The sequence below is a fragment of the Lagopus leucura genome, unplaced genomic scaffold (genome assembly GCF_019238085.1).
Source record: "Lagopus leucura isolate 7727_CA_CO unplaced genomic scaffold, USGS_WTPT01 Super-Scaffold_100157, whole genome shotgun sequence".
NCBI classification, from domain to species: Eukaryota; Metazoa; Chordata; class Aves; order Galliformes; family Phasianidae; genus Lagopus; species Lagopus leucura.
The window spans coordinates 22,101,342-22,117,498 of record NW_024962334.1 but is presented as its reverse complement, the minus strand read 5'-3'; the positions used below and the strand labels follow the sequence as shown (position 1 = coordinate 22,117,498).

At 36.5% G+C, this 16,157-nt stretch overlaps 1 protein-coding gene across 8 annotated transcripts in view; it reads left to right on the top strand.

Moving 5' to 3' along the window:
- HDAC9 (histone deacetylase 9) overlaps positions 1–16,157 on the top strand; it is a 443,223-nt gene that overhangs the window by 252,645 nt on the left and 174,421 nt on the right. For 7 of the 8 annotated variants that reach the window (XM_042888325.1, XM_042888322.1, XM_042888321.1 and 4 more), the window contains 4 exons: positions 2,678–2,800; positions 4,567–4,777; positions 5,139–5,356; positions 13,087–15,663. In XM_042888325.1, the coding sequence (XP_042744259.1) occupies positions 2,678–2,800; positions 4,567–4,777; positions 5,139–5,356; positions 13,087–13,407 (873 nt within the window). In that variant the 3' untranslated portion in view covers positions 13,408–15,663. Of the gene's footprint in view, positions 1–2,677; positions 2,801–4,566; positions 4,778–5,138; positions 5,357–13,086; positions 15,664–16,157 lie in introns of those variants that run through there. The other variant, XM_042888328.1, reaches the window with a different exon arrangement.

The window sequence follows — 16,157 nt, the reverse complement described above, 5'->3', positions numbered from 1 at the left end:
ATCCCTGCACAGCATGTCCTTTGAGTTCAGAGAGACAATTTGCCATAGTCACATGAACTAATTCATTTTAAGAATGCACACCCTGGTCAAAAGCCAATGAAGGTAATGGGGAGTTTCTACTTGATGTCATTGAACTTCTGGTCATTTTATTTCTCTTTCATTTGCTATTTGGAGAGCAAAATTGCCTAGAATATCACCTTACACACAAGACATAAATGACATGTATGGCAGATATACACATATTTGAGCTTATAAATAAACAAGACTGAGACTGAGTTTTTACATGGTTTAAAAATAAAAGAGAGAAGAGTTAGTCTAGGTGTTAGGAAGAATTTCTTTAATCAGAAGGGGGTAAAGCGCTGACACAGGCTACCCAAAGAAGTTGTGGGTGTCCCCTCCCTGGAGGCACTCAAGGCCAGATTTGATGTGGCCCTGGGCAAACTGATCTTATGAGTGGCAACCCTACTCCTAGCAGAAGATTGGAACTGGGTGATCTTTAAGGCCCATCCAACCCGAACCATTCTATGATTCTATGATTATATCTCAACAAGTTGCAAGTATTTAAAGCCAAACCATTTCCTCTTCCCCTTCTAATGTATAAATGGGCATATCAAGTAGGTGTTCCCACTTCTCAGCAGGCCCTGGCAACAAAATAGAGCACGATAACTAAATGTAGGTGATAACTTATTAACTAATCCTAGTGATAACTATTCGCTGTTACATTTAGTTATCGTACTTCTATTTCAAGAATGAGCGTAACTGTGTTGGAAGGCTATTTTAGGCACATCAGGAAACAGAATCCATAGATTCAGTGAGTAAGTGTACGGAGGAGCAATAAGGTAGTTGCTCTTCGGCATAATTTAGATTTCAATCCAACCCATTAAGGACCACGACTTATCGGTTGTGCTGCCTCCTTTAACAGTCAAGCATGATCTTAATGTGGGAATACATTTTGCTGTTATAAACCCTGTCATGGTTACATTTGTTACTTCAAATCATAAGGAAGTAATAGCGACATTCTGAAAACCAAAAAGGAAACGCATTTTTGCAATGGCTCTGCATAAATACTGCAGTGGATGAATAGAAATTTGACATTAGAGTTGCTACAGCATCCATTTGCAGTCAAATCTTCATAGTCTTCCTCAGTTCTATCTCCATTGTCTTGATTTATTTGGCTTTAATCAGAGTCAAAGGTGGATCTTATCAAGGCAAGACACTGTTAGCTAAGAATTAATGTAACGTACAAGTGAAACTTCTTTATTTCGTATGCTATCTGTTGACATTCCCTAGGTACCAAAAGAAAATTACAGAGATAGACTTTTCTGTTTTTATCTCAGTGATAGGTCATATCTCCAAACAAACTGTATGAGGAAGGTTATGTTTTGCAATAACATCCTGTGTTTTTGTGCTTAACCACTTTTCATTGATGGTCTGTAGTTGCATTGTATTAGCACAAAGTATTTTACAGAGTTAATTGATATTCCAGGTTTGTCCAGGGGAAAATCTACAGCTCCCCACAACATGCTTGACAAGTTATTATATTTACTTTAGTCAAAGCCCGAGTGTGCAGTATCCCTCTTGGAGGTGGTCTATTATTGGAGTCCCATATGCTTTTTGTTTGGGAAGAAAGCAGTCACTGTGTCATACTGTTACACGGGGTATTCTTTTTCAAGGATGTTGTTCCCTTGGGGACCATATCATGCCAGAGTTCCTAAGTCTAATAAGACCTTTGTAGGTCTCATTGTGTTAAAGTTCTGGGAGGGAAGCAAGAGTTAAAGAGAAAACGTAAGTCAAGCAACTATCCTAGACCACATGTTGAAAAACAAGACTGTTAAAGCAGAAACACAAGGGCATTAAAAATATTCCTATTGCAGTAATGTAACTTTTTATATTTCTTCCCAATGAATCTAAAATGGAAAGATGGAGGGTGATCTTTGGAGTATGCCTGATTTTACTTGACATTAACTATATCAGCAATTCCATGTCCCTTGAAATTATATCACAAGGATTTGAAACAAGTGTTAAATTTAAAGGAATTACGAAAGTTGTGAGGGGGTATTCCACCATCAGAGAATGATGGTATTCTATTCTTTGTGTTCATGCAGAGATAGACAAGGTATATTTTTTAAGGGCTAATGTGCCTTTCTTTCTACCCCTAATTCCCATGTCAATGGAAATTAATAATGTGCTTGAAATGTCTTCTTTCACAATATGGGTAAATAATGCATAGTCCAGGTAGGAGCCATTTTTCGTATTTTACATCAACGATGTTATTAACTATGGTAGAGGTCTAATACATCTGTATTCATGACACTTTTGATTTGTCTAGATGTAATCCATAATTCACTGGCTAAAATCCCAATGATCTTTAAGTAGTAAAAGTGCAGTTGCTGAGAGAAGAGATGAACTAGGGATCCTCAAGCATTTGGATTTGAGTAGAAATTTGACTTATTAGCCAATGCATTAGCTTAGGTGTATTTCAGATGTTTTCTTAAGAAAGAAAATATCAGTACTTTCTTTACAAGGACAGTACCTATTATCTTCAACCTCCTTGTGATGCAAGTCAATCCACAGCGCATAACTGGCTTTAAATATAGCAGCATAATAGGCATGAAGTTGCCAAGATTAAAAAAGAGCTTGGAGGTTATATGTATATTGTTTTTCCTCTTTATTTCAGCATCTGGTTTCACAGCAACGCCTTTTGATACAGGATGAATCAGTGAACTTGTTGAGTCTGTACACGTCCCCTTCTTTGCCCAACATTACCTTGGGACTTCCAGCTGTACAATCTCAAATCAGCGTAAGTGATCAATCTTAAGCCTTTCTACTTTTTCTCCTACCTTTATTTTGCTCCTACTTTTTTTCCCCCCTACTTTTTCTTCCTACTTTTTCTCTGAGAAAACCTGCTTTCTGCCTTTTCTCCTTTTTGGAGCATAAGCAAACCAGAGTAGGTGCCAGACCTTTCTTTGCACTGGGCAGTATCTAAAATTTTAGGGGAACAACTTGAAAGCAATTCTTATTCTTAATCTGAAATAAGAGCTGATGTGAAGTTTAGCTAAGTATGGGCCATATGTATTGCAGTTATATCTGTAAGAATGATAACAAACTTCAGATATGATAAAAAGTTCTTGAAGGAGACCATTGAGCATAAAAGTTCAAATTGTATAATCCCTCCTACCTGGTAAAGCACAGCACCTGTAACATTCTATAATGAGATGCCAGTGGAAATCTAAGCTGGGCTGAAGCATAGCAGAGGAAGAATCCAGCATTCCTGCAGCTAAGTTTGTTTTTCTTTGGGGGGCTTAATCATATAAATCAAATTTGTAGATACGTAAGCAACATTTAATGACTAGTTACATTCATATATCCTTTGTTCAATCTGCAGCAATCAAGTCTATTTAGAGCTAAGTGTTAAATTAGGGTGTGAAATGTATGAGAAAAGAGATAAAAGGTATTGAAATCATGTTGATGGATGTTAAAGGATCATTAGATTAGCCAAATTTACAGGAATCTAGAAGTAAAAAAAAAAAAAAAAAAAAAAGTACTGAGGCTCAGTAAAAGAACTTTTAATTTTTATCCTGGTCAAAACTTAGCCTCCTTGATTTCCTGCAAAAATCATCATCATAATATGTTATTTCTATACACCACTGTATATATTTTGAAGAAATTTTAGTAATTCATATTCTACAGAAAGTGAATTGGTAACTTCTATAAAAATTCTAGATTTCCAGTGTGTAAAAAAATATATGTATCTAAACAGTCTACTATGGTTTGTAATAAGTACTGCACAATTCTAGTGCTTAATGTAGTTTCAGGTTAAAGTTTCTTGCCATTTAATGGCTTTTTTTAGTACCCTTAACCAATAGCATATTGCTGCAGTGCAGCATTTAAAATCAGACATAGAACTTTGAAAGCAAAATTGTGTAGGCTTTAAATCATTTCTCTAGAAGTCTTTCATGAGATATTTATAAGCAAATTATTGCTTTTAAGGGATGGAAAAATTGAATTGATCATGAAAAGTAGTAGTTACTTTTCCAGATCATGTTGTCAAAAATTTCATAGCTATTTCACAAACAATAAAGTAAAATAAAATCTAACTTCAAAGTAATCTTAGAACATTAAAAAAGGAAATGAAAATATATTTAATTTTCTCACTCAAGTGATGTGAGCTTTTTGATATAGTCAGCTGGCCCCAAATATTACTTTTGACACTTGAAAAAACAAAAGGGTTGATTTATGCAAATATGGTCTTTTTCTCTTAGCAGAAGAAGTAGTTGCAAACTGGATGTAAAGTTTACTTTGGTGTTTATTCTTCAGGGAAAGGTGATGGCAGAGTATAAAGTAAGCATAAAGTAAGCCCCAAAAAGTTAGTTGCTTACTTTCTTAGCTGCTCTTTCTTGCAGTGTTTGTTCCTCCTCCCTTTTCATCTCACAGTCAAAGTGCAAGAGAAAGATTTTAACTTTTTCTTCTGCATTCAGAAAGTATATATTAGACCATCTAATCAGGTGGAGATAACAGTGGCCAAGACAGTGAAAAGCAGTTACCAGTGTCATTGTGTCTTGACAGGCTTCATCATCATTCAAAGAAAAGCAGAAGGGAGAGACCCAGACACTCAGACCAGGAGTGGCCTTGGCTGGACAGTATGGGGGGAATATTCCCCCATCTTCAACTCATCCTCATGTTGCTTTGGAGGGAAAACCAAACAGCAGCCACCAGGCTCTCTTGCAACATCTGTTACTGAAAGAACAGATGAGACAACAGAAACTTCTTGTAACTGGTAATGATCAAAGTTTCAACACAATAATCATTTTAGATGTTTTTAATGACATTTCTATTCTAGATGTTATAAAAAGAGGAAGGGTGGGGGAAAAGAAAGGATAGCATGTTTGTTTTCCCACTTCAGTGATTCTGCTCCATTAGCCTCAAAGGATTCCGTGATTACAGTAAAGAGAAAATGATTACTTCATCACATTCTTTTGCAGCTGCTGAACTTCCTAGCATGGCTAGGCGTATAGTACACTTCCCACTGCATCAGCATTGATTCAAAGTTCTGCAGCATACACCCCTCTTCTTACTCTTCTGTTAGAACTGGTAGTTTATTTTTCTTTACACTGGAGTGAAATGTCATGGTTTTGCAGGAGCGGTTCCTCTTCATCCCCAGTCTCCTTTGGCAGCAAAAGAAAGAGTCTCACCTGGCATAAGAGCTGCCCACAAACTGCCTCGCCACAGGCCTCTGAATCGAACCCAGTCAGCTCCTCTTCCTCAGAGCACTTTGGCGCAGCTGGTCATCCAACAGCAACATCAACAGTTTTTGGAGAAGCAGAAACAGTACCAGCAACAGATCCACATGAATAAGGTGAGTTCCCAAAGAAAGTAATTTTTAATGAATATACGTGTTGAAAAATAATAGTGAAGTGTAGATCCTGGGGTCATGTGGTAGATGAGAATAAACAAGCTCTTGCATGAGTACCTTGCTTATGCATACTGTGTACACATGTGCATAGGTCTTCAATTTTCATTTTTCTGAAATGTGGTACAAGATTTGTTTATGCTTGCTGGCGTCAATAAAAATACAATTCAATGAAATAGGGATCAAAGAATCTTTTAGGTTTAGACTGCAAATGCTTTCCTGCTGACTGTCGAATGATGTCTTACAGATACTATATTTCTGCTATCCAACTTTTTTTTTTTAATTTGCCATTTCCAGTTTCAGAGATCATTCAATTCAGCTGCTGAATCATAGTTTAGGTTTACTCACAATGGAATTTTGTGTGGAGTAAATATATGATTCATTTGAAGTAAATCAAGTGATCAAATTTATCTTGTTTTTATTAAAAATGTATTGATCATCTGAAGAAATTTTAACCAGCTTTTATCAAATCAACTTCTCTGTAAATTTAGCAGTAATGCAGAAGCTTGTTATCTATATCGCAATATAAAAATACCAGTGATAGAGAAAGAGAAGGATTTGCTATGGCTCATGTCAGATACAGAGTTCAACTATGCCTGTTTCCCTGAAGAGTAACACATTTTTCTGAGTGAAAGAAAGAAAAAAAGGACCAGCCACCATTAAACAAAGTACAGCAGTATCTAGATAGGCTTCTCTGGGGCAAATGTTTCTGCAACAGATGTGATATCATTCCCTGCTCTAAAATGAAGATATGCAAGTAATTAAATACTTCTATCTGAAAAACTTTTTTCTTCTCTTACTACATAATCTCCCCAAAAATGTTTCCTCAAGCTGCTTGACTAAATCAGTGTTGTAGTAATCATAAATCTTTACTTTTCTTGTTTTTCTTGAGAGTTATTTAGAAAATATACAAAAGAACTAATTGCAAAGGAGAAAAGATGAAAAGCAGGACATTCAATCTTTGTACCTATGAGAAAGTAAGAAAAAAAATCAATCCACCTTACAGGGTGAACTTCCCAGGGGGTACTGATTCTTTGGAATCTACTAAGAATTCCCAACAAAATTAGAAACAAACCTAGAGTTTAAGAACATAGTTTGTACAGTGGTTTGGTTATTAAATCTTGCCTTAATTAGGAAAAATGAAGACCAGAAAGCTTCAAAGTTCAGTGCTGATCCTTGCATGTTAACCCCTCTCAGCTTGGGTGTTTTGATTACTCAACTAGGACTCCAGTTGGCTTTTCTTTGAGTATGCATTCCATATGTTTAATCAAGATGGCATATGTATATCTTGTAGCCTCAGGTTTTGAAAATATTTCACCTGCCCTCAGTTGTCTGAAAAGGATTTTTACCAGTGAAGTACTGAGTCTTTGTGCTGTTTGTGGGTATTCACTGCAATCTAGTCAGTTACTGGTCGTGCATTTTTCATAAAGCAAAGAACACAGTGACATGTTTTTGTCAGGTCATATGCTTACTGACATACTTTCTACCATAGCATTTGGGGGTACATGCTGTGGCATCTAGATATATTTGTCTTGAAAGTGAAAATTAAACTTGAGTCACGTATATATATTAGTCACATATGACTAGAACTGCATTGCACCTCACTAGATTTAGGCTGGAAAAGAACTAAAAAAGAGTTCAATTGGTATGAGATAATGCTGCTTTAGTAACTCTTTTTTTCCCCGTGTTAAACTGCAGTGAAAATAAATGTTGAGAACAAAACACACTAGAAATACGCTTCCATTTTCATGTGGTTATTTGCAGTAAAGAGACAATACAATTCCTTCCCTTAAAGCCTAGTAAACCTAATTTTTATCGTCTACACTGTAGACTATATACATATGTAGATACTAGAAATTTATCCCACAGCCTTTTACTGCCTTGAAATATCACAGCATACTTCCTTCTTCCAGCTAGCTCAATTTCCTCCAAAACTACTCCTAGAGCAGATAGCTTTCATCAGGACCACAGTCTCTCATCAGAGCAGCAGACACCTGAGGAGGAGTAGGATCATGCTGCACCTACAGAAGCAGTGAATTATGTGTGGATGTGGGTAGTTTATCAGACTTTTTATGGTCTGCAGTAGCAAGGTTCTTCTACTATACTGTTCCCTGATCCAATCTGCTGTGTAGTCCTAAAATTGACCATGCTCCAATCACACATCTGTTCTCTGCAATACAGAAAGCCAAGTGCTTTCTTACTTACCTAAAATAAATGTAATTTTCTAAAAACTGGCATTTAAAGTAGTCAGAGAAGTGGTGAGAAATGATCAAATCAGGAAGTGGCTATTAAGTACTGAATTTAAAATTATAATCTTTAAGTCTTTAAATTATAGGTTTAGATTGAGCACCTGTGCTTGCATAATGTTTTTGAACTCCTGCAGCAGGATAGACTGTACTTTGTTCATTGTTGAACCTTGCCTTTATTTGCAGTTGGTGTTATTTATTCATTACCCAACCTAACACATTTCTAGAGCTCTTAAAATCAAACCTGAACTCTGCAAAGCAGAGTTCTCTGATTCTTAGAATGAGATATTCTAGGCCATGTAGCAAAGCAACTCAACATCTCATTTCTTATTACAAGTTTGAGCATGTATTGAGTGAATACATATATTTATTTTCCACTTCTCTATCCCTCACTATTCTGTACATAGGCCCTACAATGAAAACTCATAGAGGTATATATTCCCTGCTTACAGTCTTGAAAAAATATTTTGTTTAATGAGGAGTACTCAGACATTTTTTTAAAATGTTTGATTAGAAATACAAGGACCATTTTTAGCTGACAAGACTATGAAATGCTAGTTGATCCAAGAGCTTAGAACAAGTTAAGATATTCTATTCATTTTCCATTTCTTTTTCATTTTCTCCTTGTGTTTAGGACTTCGAATGCTTAAGGAGTTAATATATATTTAATCTGAATTTGTTATTTAAGTTATTTCTCTGAGCTGAGATGATGTGGCATGTGTCAGCAATCCTTGAAAAATGGATTTGGTCAGATCTTAGGTAACAACAAAAAGAGGGCAAGTGCAACAGTCTCTCCCCACCCTATGGATCTTCTATTTATCTTCTGTGTATCAGTGATTTCTTTCATACAAGCTCATATACTTCAACTGCAAGTCAGTGCTGCTGTGAGGGTATAACAGGCAAAATCTAACACAGGTCAGGGGTAAAGGATCCCCCTGGATCATTTCCATTCTGAATAGAAACAAATCATTGCCAAGAGGTGTGCCTCTGTCCTTAATAACAAAGAGAAGATCCCCTATGGATTATTTCTGTTCAGCTGTCAGATGCCAGGCTTTTGATGTTGGAAATGGGATACCTGCGGGATCTAGTATGCTGACCTCCTAAAAACATGTTGCATAAGTTGACATCATGTCCAAAAGTAGGTAGAAACTTGCATCCCAGCTTTCTGGGGAAAAAAAAATGAAAATGAATGTGCAGTAACCTGAACTCTGCTTGTCTCAGGAGAGCTTGACTTTGCCATTGTCAGCTTTAATATGCTTCTATCCAACTTGCAGCTTATTTCCTTGTAAGACCCTTTGATCACCATTATAGAACTTCATTCTGCTCAGTAAAGGGAGACCAAAGACTGAAACCTCTAGCTAAAATTATTGCAATCAGGTACCAAAAGACTGCTGCTATGATAAAAATCCTGAAATCTTGATTCCATTTGTGTATCTCTTTATCTAAAAAGTTTTTGTGCTTCCACTTGCTGGAGAAAAGAAAAAAAATGTGATTTTGAGGTAATGAATGTAAGTGCAAAGTCCACAGGTGAACTCTGAGTTTAAGAAAATCTCAGAAGTTGTAATGTGAGCAGCATGTAAACAGAACCCTCAGACTTCAAATGCTACTTTTTTGTGTGTGGTTTCTTTTCTTTTTTGTTCCCTATGTGTGATGTGGTGCAGACTTGCACCATCTTCATTGGGATCAAGATTTCATTTGGTCAGTATGGGAACCCTACAAATGTTCTTAAAATAATGTGTTTTTGTGCCATTTGCAGTGTGCGTTAAAGTACAGAAACAGTATTGACAACATTAAATATTAAATGAGAAGTGCCTTAACATTCCAGGCTGTTAGTCAACTTAAAGATCTTTCACCGGGCAAGACTGCGAGGTAAAAATTATATGACAAAAAATGTATAGGAGTGAATGTTCATTAGTGCTACAGAAGATTATCAAAATTGACCAATGTGTATTAATATAAAAATGAAAAATAATGTGGGTTATTTCTATTGATTAATTGTTGCAAAATACTAGGAAGATTATTTGTTAGGAATATTGAAAAGAGCAGTTAACCAAAGGTTCATCATTCACTCTTCTGATATTTAATGAAATAAGAAAGACTGTTTTGATCAAGTTCAACTTAAGTAAATGAACTTAGTTTCATTAATCATACTGTAATTGAGGTCTGGCTTTCCAGCTTACCTTTTTGACTTACATCCTCAGAAGATGAGAGCAGAAACACATCGCTTCTTTTAAGTATTACTTATAGTAGGGGATTATATGGACAAGGCTACAGCAGTGATTAAACATGTTTGTAACTGAAAACTGCTCAGAGCATTTTGTCCTTCAATAAGAACTAATGTTTAAGCCACAATGTAGAAGAAAGATCTTGAAAGCTAAATGCATCCCTTAGAAGTGTACTACTTGAGTAATGAGAAAACAGTAAGCAGTTTCCAAGTTATTTCAGCACAGCTAACAACTTACATAGCTGGTCAGGGTAACCTGAGAGCCGTGGCACAGAAAGAGAAAAAATGTTTCCGTAAGCATGCAAATGAGTTCCTAGAAACAACAGCCATGTGTTTCGGAAAGGATCAGTTAATTAAGGAAAGAAATGTATGTGGTGGCTGCAGCAGGGTTTTGTGCTTTGTCTCTTTGTAAGCACATTTTATTTTAAATCCATTTTACAAGAGCTTGTTATTACAAAAAAGACACAATGACAGTGGCTGCAACTGGAGGCCCTATAAAGTGGTCTGTTTCAGGGTCCAGGTTATTTGTGCTTCATCATCCATTTTCCTGTACAGCCAAGCAGGTTTGATTGTTTTTGGACTTTGTGTTTGTCCGACTCTTGCAGTTATACAATGGAGTTGATGTGTGTAAATGCTTCATCTCCTGCTGCCACTATTTACTTTGGCTCATGCCAATCCTTACAGTTTAATTTCCTGAAAATAAAAGGGAAAAAAATATAGGTTACATTAGCATGTAAGCCTTTTTTTTTAGTAACTTTAGTTGGAATAGCAATAGCTGGAATGTATATTGGTTTAAGAAGACCAGTCTGTACAACTAATTTATTCATGAAGTAAACCGATCCTTTGTTATTATTTTTAAATGTAGCCTTACTAAAAATCAGATTAAGCAATCACATTCTCAAAATGATAAATGTGCATTAAAAACGAGAAATTCCTTCACTGTATCTGCAGATAAATTCAGAAAAAACAGTGGTAAGTGGAGATTTAAAGTGAAAGATTTAAATGTTAAGTGTAAGCAGAAGTATCCAGCTGCATTGTGAAAGGACTTGGGCAGTGCTTCATTCAGGGTTTATTTTCTGCTGTGTAATCCAGCTTTAGATAAAGAAGATAAGATAGAAATATTGACTGTAATCTGCTATCTTTGTGTGTCTCCAGATATGTAATTTTCTGCAGTAGGGCCAGGAGATAAAAGTATATAAAAAAAGATGCTGCTGTCTTAGGAGAATTGAACAGCGTCCATTACTAATGTAATTACTGGAATAAAACAGGGGCAAGCTGCCTTTAAGAACCACACTAACAAATACCAAGGTGTGGTGGTGTTTGGAGATACAGTGATATGGGCTTGCTGTAGCTTAGCAGACTGAGCAGCAGGAGTGCTTTTTCAGGTTTTCAGGTTTTCATTGTTGTTATGCTCTGCCCTATGAGAGGACAACTCTAGTGCCTCCTAGCCCCTTGCCTGAGGCTTGCTTTCATTCTCATTTCCACCATTAAGTCACAATATAAAGGATACCCTTCATAAGATTTTGCATGAAAGCTGGTAGTATTTATGCACTTTGTAAAATCTCTTGTGAAAATAAACACTTTAATCTCATAGAATTTTAGAAGATTTAATGTGTTTAGCTCTTTCTGTCATCAGTCTGGAGCAAATCTCCTACTGATTTCCATGGGTGAGGGAGTAGGCCCCAAAACAGGCACACTGCAAGCTGAAATGCATGCAAAAACCACGCTGGTCTCACAGCCCCTTAACATATGCTTGTATCTCCCCAGTGATTTCACTCAAGAGGAATTTAAAGCATTCTATGTATAGATTATATACTGTAGGACATCACATGTTGCATCAGAAAGCTCAGTGGTACTGAAGTTCTGTGCATATAGCAGCAAGAAGAAGAAAGCATCTGACATTAAAGTGGAAAAGCATAAAAGGGCAGCAGCAATGAGTTAAATATGTGTCTTTTCTGTGGACCTGCACTCCTTTTCCAGAATAGTGCACCTGATGTCAAGTACCTGGCACATAGAATGTTTTACAGATGGATCAGCGTTAGTGACTCTTGTGGCTGTATATGATTATCTGTCACACAGATGTTTTAGTTGTATTTGATCGTCAGCCAGGCAGCCAGGCTTTCCTTCTTCTTCATGCCAGAGGAGTGGAGAGGGATCACCCACAGATGTTACAGAATAGTGTACCTGGTCTGAATACATGTAGCTCACTTCAGAGCCTTCCTGGTCAGTATCATCCCCCAAGAAACAACTGAGTCTGATCTGAGAAATTTTCCAGATTCTCCTTATTAAAAGGAGATGCTCTGCACTGGTTGCAGTATTGAAGTTTCCTCAGCTTAGAGCATACCACCTGCAGAATGAGGGATGCATATGTTGTGATTCTGCAGTGTCCACAGCAATTAAAAGGAATTTTTACTTAATTCTTTTTAGTAGGTCATTTTTGTTCCCATTACCCCTAAAAAAAAATCCATACGCAAAATCTTCAGTAAGAAAGCATAAACTAGGTTTGATTGCAGCACCCAGGCATCTGGTACCTCAGCAAAGCTTTACAATGGTTAATGGTGTAAAACCAGCATTTTCTGAGTAATTGTACTATATCATTACTGCTGAGACAAAAGAACCTGTACCATGCATGACAAGGGCTGCAGTCTTTCAATCAGGGCCAGACATCCTTGCAGTCTCTGTGCCAGGGAGCAGTGACTGCTCCTCTGTGTCTATTGGGGCCTGCATACAGTAATTAGTGGATAAGCTTGTAGGAACTTTCCCTGATTTACTTATAGCAAAATATTAACCAGATTACTAATTCACTTATTTCTTAGAGCTCCTTTATTATTTTGGGTTGGGAAAAATGAACAGTAATATAGTTAAATAAATTTCTGCATTTTTGTTTGAAGAGTATGAAGGGAAGCTAATTGCTCTTGATTACCAGCAGCAACAATGTAATAGATGTGTTACAATGCTTTCATTATTCTACCCAATTTTTACTTAAGTATTACCATATAGCACTCATTACAAATACAGTATTTTCTATTGCAGCATAACAAGTGACCTTTAACTTAGGAATTTCGGTTCTTTTTTTCTTCATAAACTAATATTTTAGTGATGCAGAGCTTGCACTAGAAGCTGTAATATTTTTGGTGTCTAGTACTTCCCAATGTTCTACATTGGTGAAAGCAGTCAGTAACTATTCCCCCTCCATCTCTTTCCAGATGCTCTCCAAATCCATTGAGCAGCTAAAGCAGCCTGGCAGCCACCTGGAGGAAGCTGAAGAAGAGCTGAATGGAGACCACTCGATGCAGGAGGAGCGAGCTCCCGCTAGTGGGGCCAGCATTAGGGCTGAGAGCAGCAGTGCTGGTGAGGATGACAGAATAGGACAGCAGGCGGGGGCTGTGAAGGTCAAAGAGGAGCCACCGGACAGTGATGAGGATACTCAAACCCAGCAAATGGAATCTGGGGAGCAAGCTGCTTTTGTGCAACAGGTAATAGGCAAAGATTTAGCTCCAGGATTTGTAATTAAGGTTATTATCTGAACATCACATGCATTTTCTAGGCTTTGACGAGCAGTTGTGTTTTGATTCACTAGCAAATCCTGATTTACTATTCAAAGAATTTAACAAAAGCAAAGGTGTCGTATGCACACTTCAAAACATAGCGGAGCTCATCCTTATGGCCCTAATGAAGCAAATACCCGTTGCAGACAATTGCTATACATAAAACTTTGTGTATTAGATGATAGAATTTGTATTAGGCCAGGATTATATTACATCGCTTAGTTCTAGTGCAAGACAGCTCCTATCACCTAGCTTGTTGAGATCAGCTACTGCTGGACTTAGTTTCCAGATCTGATTGATGAAACATTCTTCTCTGATTTTGAATCCTCTGACTTTTGCTTTCAGCTATCTGTATATAATGTATCATACCGTAGTCTTGAACACTGTTAACAAACAATAGGGTAATTTTCCCCCATAGACAGGTACTGACTGCTACATCAGTGGTCCTAGGTTGGAGTACAAAGTTAAAGAAGTATACCAGGTGGATGTAAACATGCAAGGCAAGGCGCTGTTTGAAAATTGCATTGTTTTCATTTTTGCACTGCTTAATTCATTTTTCATTCTGTCTTATTTGATGATACTGTCCACAAAGACACCCTTAAATTAAGCAGATGCAAATACTGGCAAGAAGGAAAATGCAGCATTAGGTTCCAAATCAGATATTACAGTATTGAAGGAAAAGCACAGAAGTGTTATCGTTATTATCTGATCTCCAAACACTTGCTTATTGTTTTAAAGAAAGACTAATCATACAATATTGCTTAACCTTTACCACTAGGTCTCATGGACAAAGCTTAAAATAAGGACAGTGTAAATAATGCCAACTTGGCAAAAGGAAACTTCAAATTGTCTGACAGTGTTTTGCGAATGCTGCAGAATGAAGTGCATTTGTGCAGCCTGTGCTTTCAGAGAGCTGCTGTCCCTTTTGTTGCTCCAAAATCAGACGGAGCAATGCTGGATGCAATGGCAGGCACTGTTTATTTAAGTCAAGACTTTGTCAGGTCCCTGCTGTTCTCCTCAAGAAAAGTGATTCTGAGAGGGGGAGCAGGAAATGCCTTATGGAAACAGGAAGCCCAAGTGATTCATGTGCTGAGGAATGTAAGGCAGGGGGAACGGGGTAGTGTTCTCTCTGTTTTTAAAGGCACTCTATGAATTGATTTATTGTCAAAGAAAATAACAAAGCGAGCAGGGAAATTGTTAAGGAAGCTTTCCAGTGAAACATTTCCTTCATATTCCCTTTTGATATGTTTACCTTGTTTTATAGGTTTACTTTTGTTAAGCTAGTTAAAGATTCATTGTATTAAGATCCCCTTTAATATGGATAATCCCAAACTGACCTGGAATCCTTGTCAGTTTTTTTTTTCTATTAAAAAATATTTATATTTCTAAAGCTAAGGTATTTTAAGGTGCAGTATCCTGTTTCAAAAGAGATAGATGTTTTGCCAAATGTAGAAATTGTTCTGACATGTTATTAGCATATGTTGTTTACATGATGCTCTAATACTATTGAAGCTCTTATAAAATGTTGCGACCTATAAAGATACATTATCCTTTTTCCTAGAAGATCTCAAATCAACAACTAAGTAGTTGCTGTATAGCGAAAGGCCTCCTGCAACTTAATGATCAACTTAGATAGGAAACACGCATTAATTGACAAAATGTAGACAACTTTTATGTGTGCTTTACATTGGTCTTGGATGAAAAAATCACTTTGCATTCACAATGAAAAACATATAAAACTGAAATTGCATATTTTTCCCATTCTATATAACTGTACTTTTCCTTGAAGCCAAACTTCAGCCTCATCAAAAGGGATAGTGCATCTTTTAAAATACATTTTATTTGGGGAGAAACTTGCAAATGAGAAGACTTTTGTACAATATCATTTCCAAAACAATGTATTCACAAAGCACAGAAGATATTTTTATAATGTTCTGCAGGTGAGAAACCCCGATAGATTAGTAGACTTTCACTTCAGAATCTCTCAAACTTGGAAAAAATTGAAATAGAGAAATTACCTGGAACCAGTGAAAAGGAAAACTGGGTTTAAAAAAATCCCACATTTCTAATTGACAATTGTCTCCTACATTTTAAATCTACTGTATTTATTAGAATTTACACCCTCAGAGGTGATCTCTTGTTTTGTGTTGTAAATATATTGTTTGTATGTTCCCTTTTTTTGCCTTCTGATATAAGTCTCTTCCTTTCTCAAATAAAGTTTTTTTTTTTAAAAGATCCCCTTTCAGATATCTGACTTTGTGTAAAGTTGATACCTCAATTGTGCTTTTGCTTTGTATAATCAAATATGTTTGCTACACATTGTTGAAACAATTAAAGCTTTCAGGAGCAAGGTTTTTATTAGACTATTCTTACAATGATTACACAAAGTCTTCCTTTTAGTCTCTCATTTTATCCTGTATCAGCCATTATAAGTTCTAGTGAATGTGAAAATAGTATTGATGCATGCTCATTTTCCCATCACAGCATTTGTCTTGAACATGTCTTCACAGTGTCACGTTAAAAAGGTAAAGGTAAATCCCATTTTATTTGCTCCTAAATTATAAAAAATATCCCAAATGTGGATGAATGGAAATAACTTCTTAGAACACAAAAAGTATTGAACCTGAGCATATACTGACCTTTTTGACACTCCTCAAGAACTTTGCAAAACTAGAATCCATCTGTAAATATATTTGAAAGGAGGGAATCTGTAGACTTCACAGAGTTTA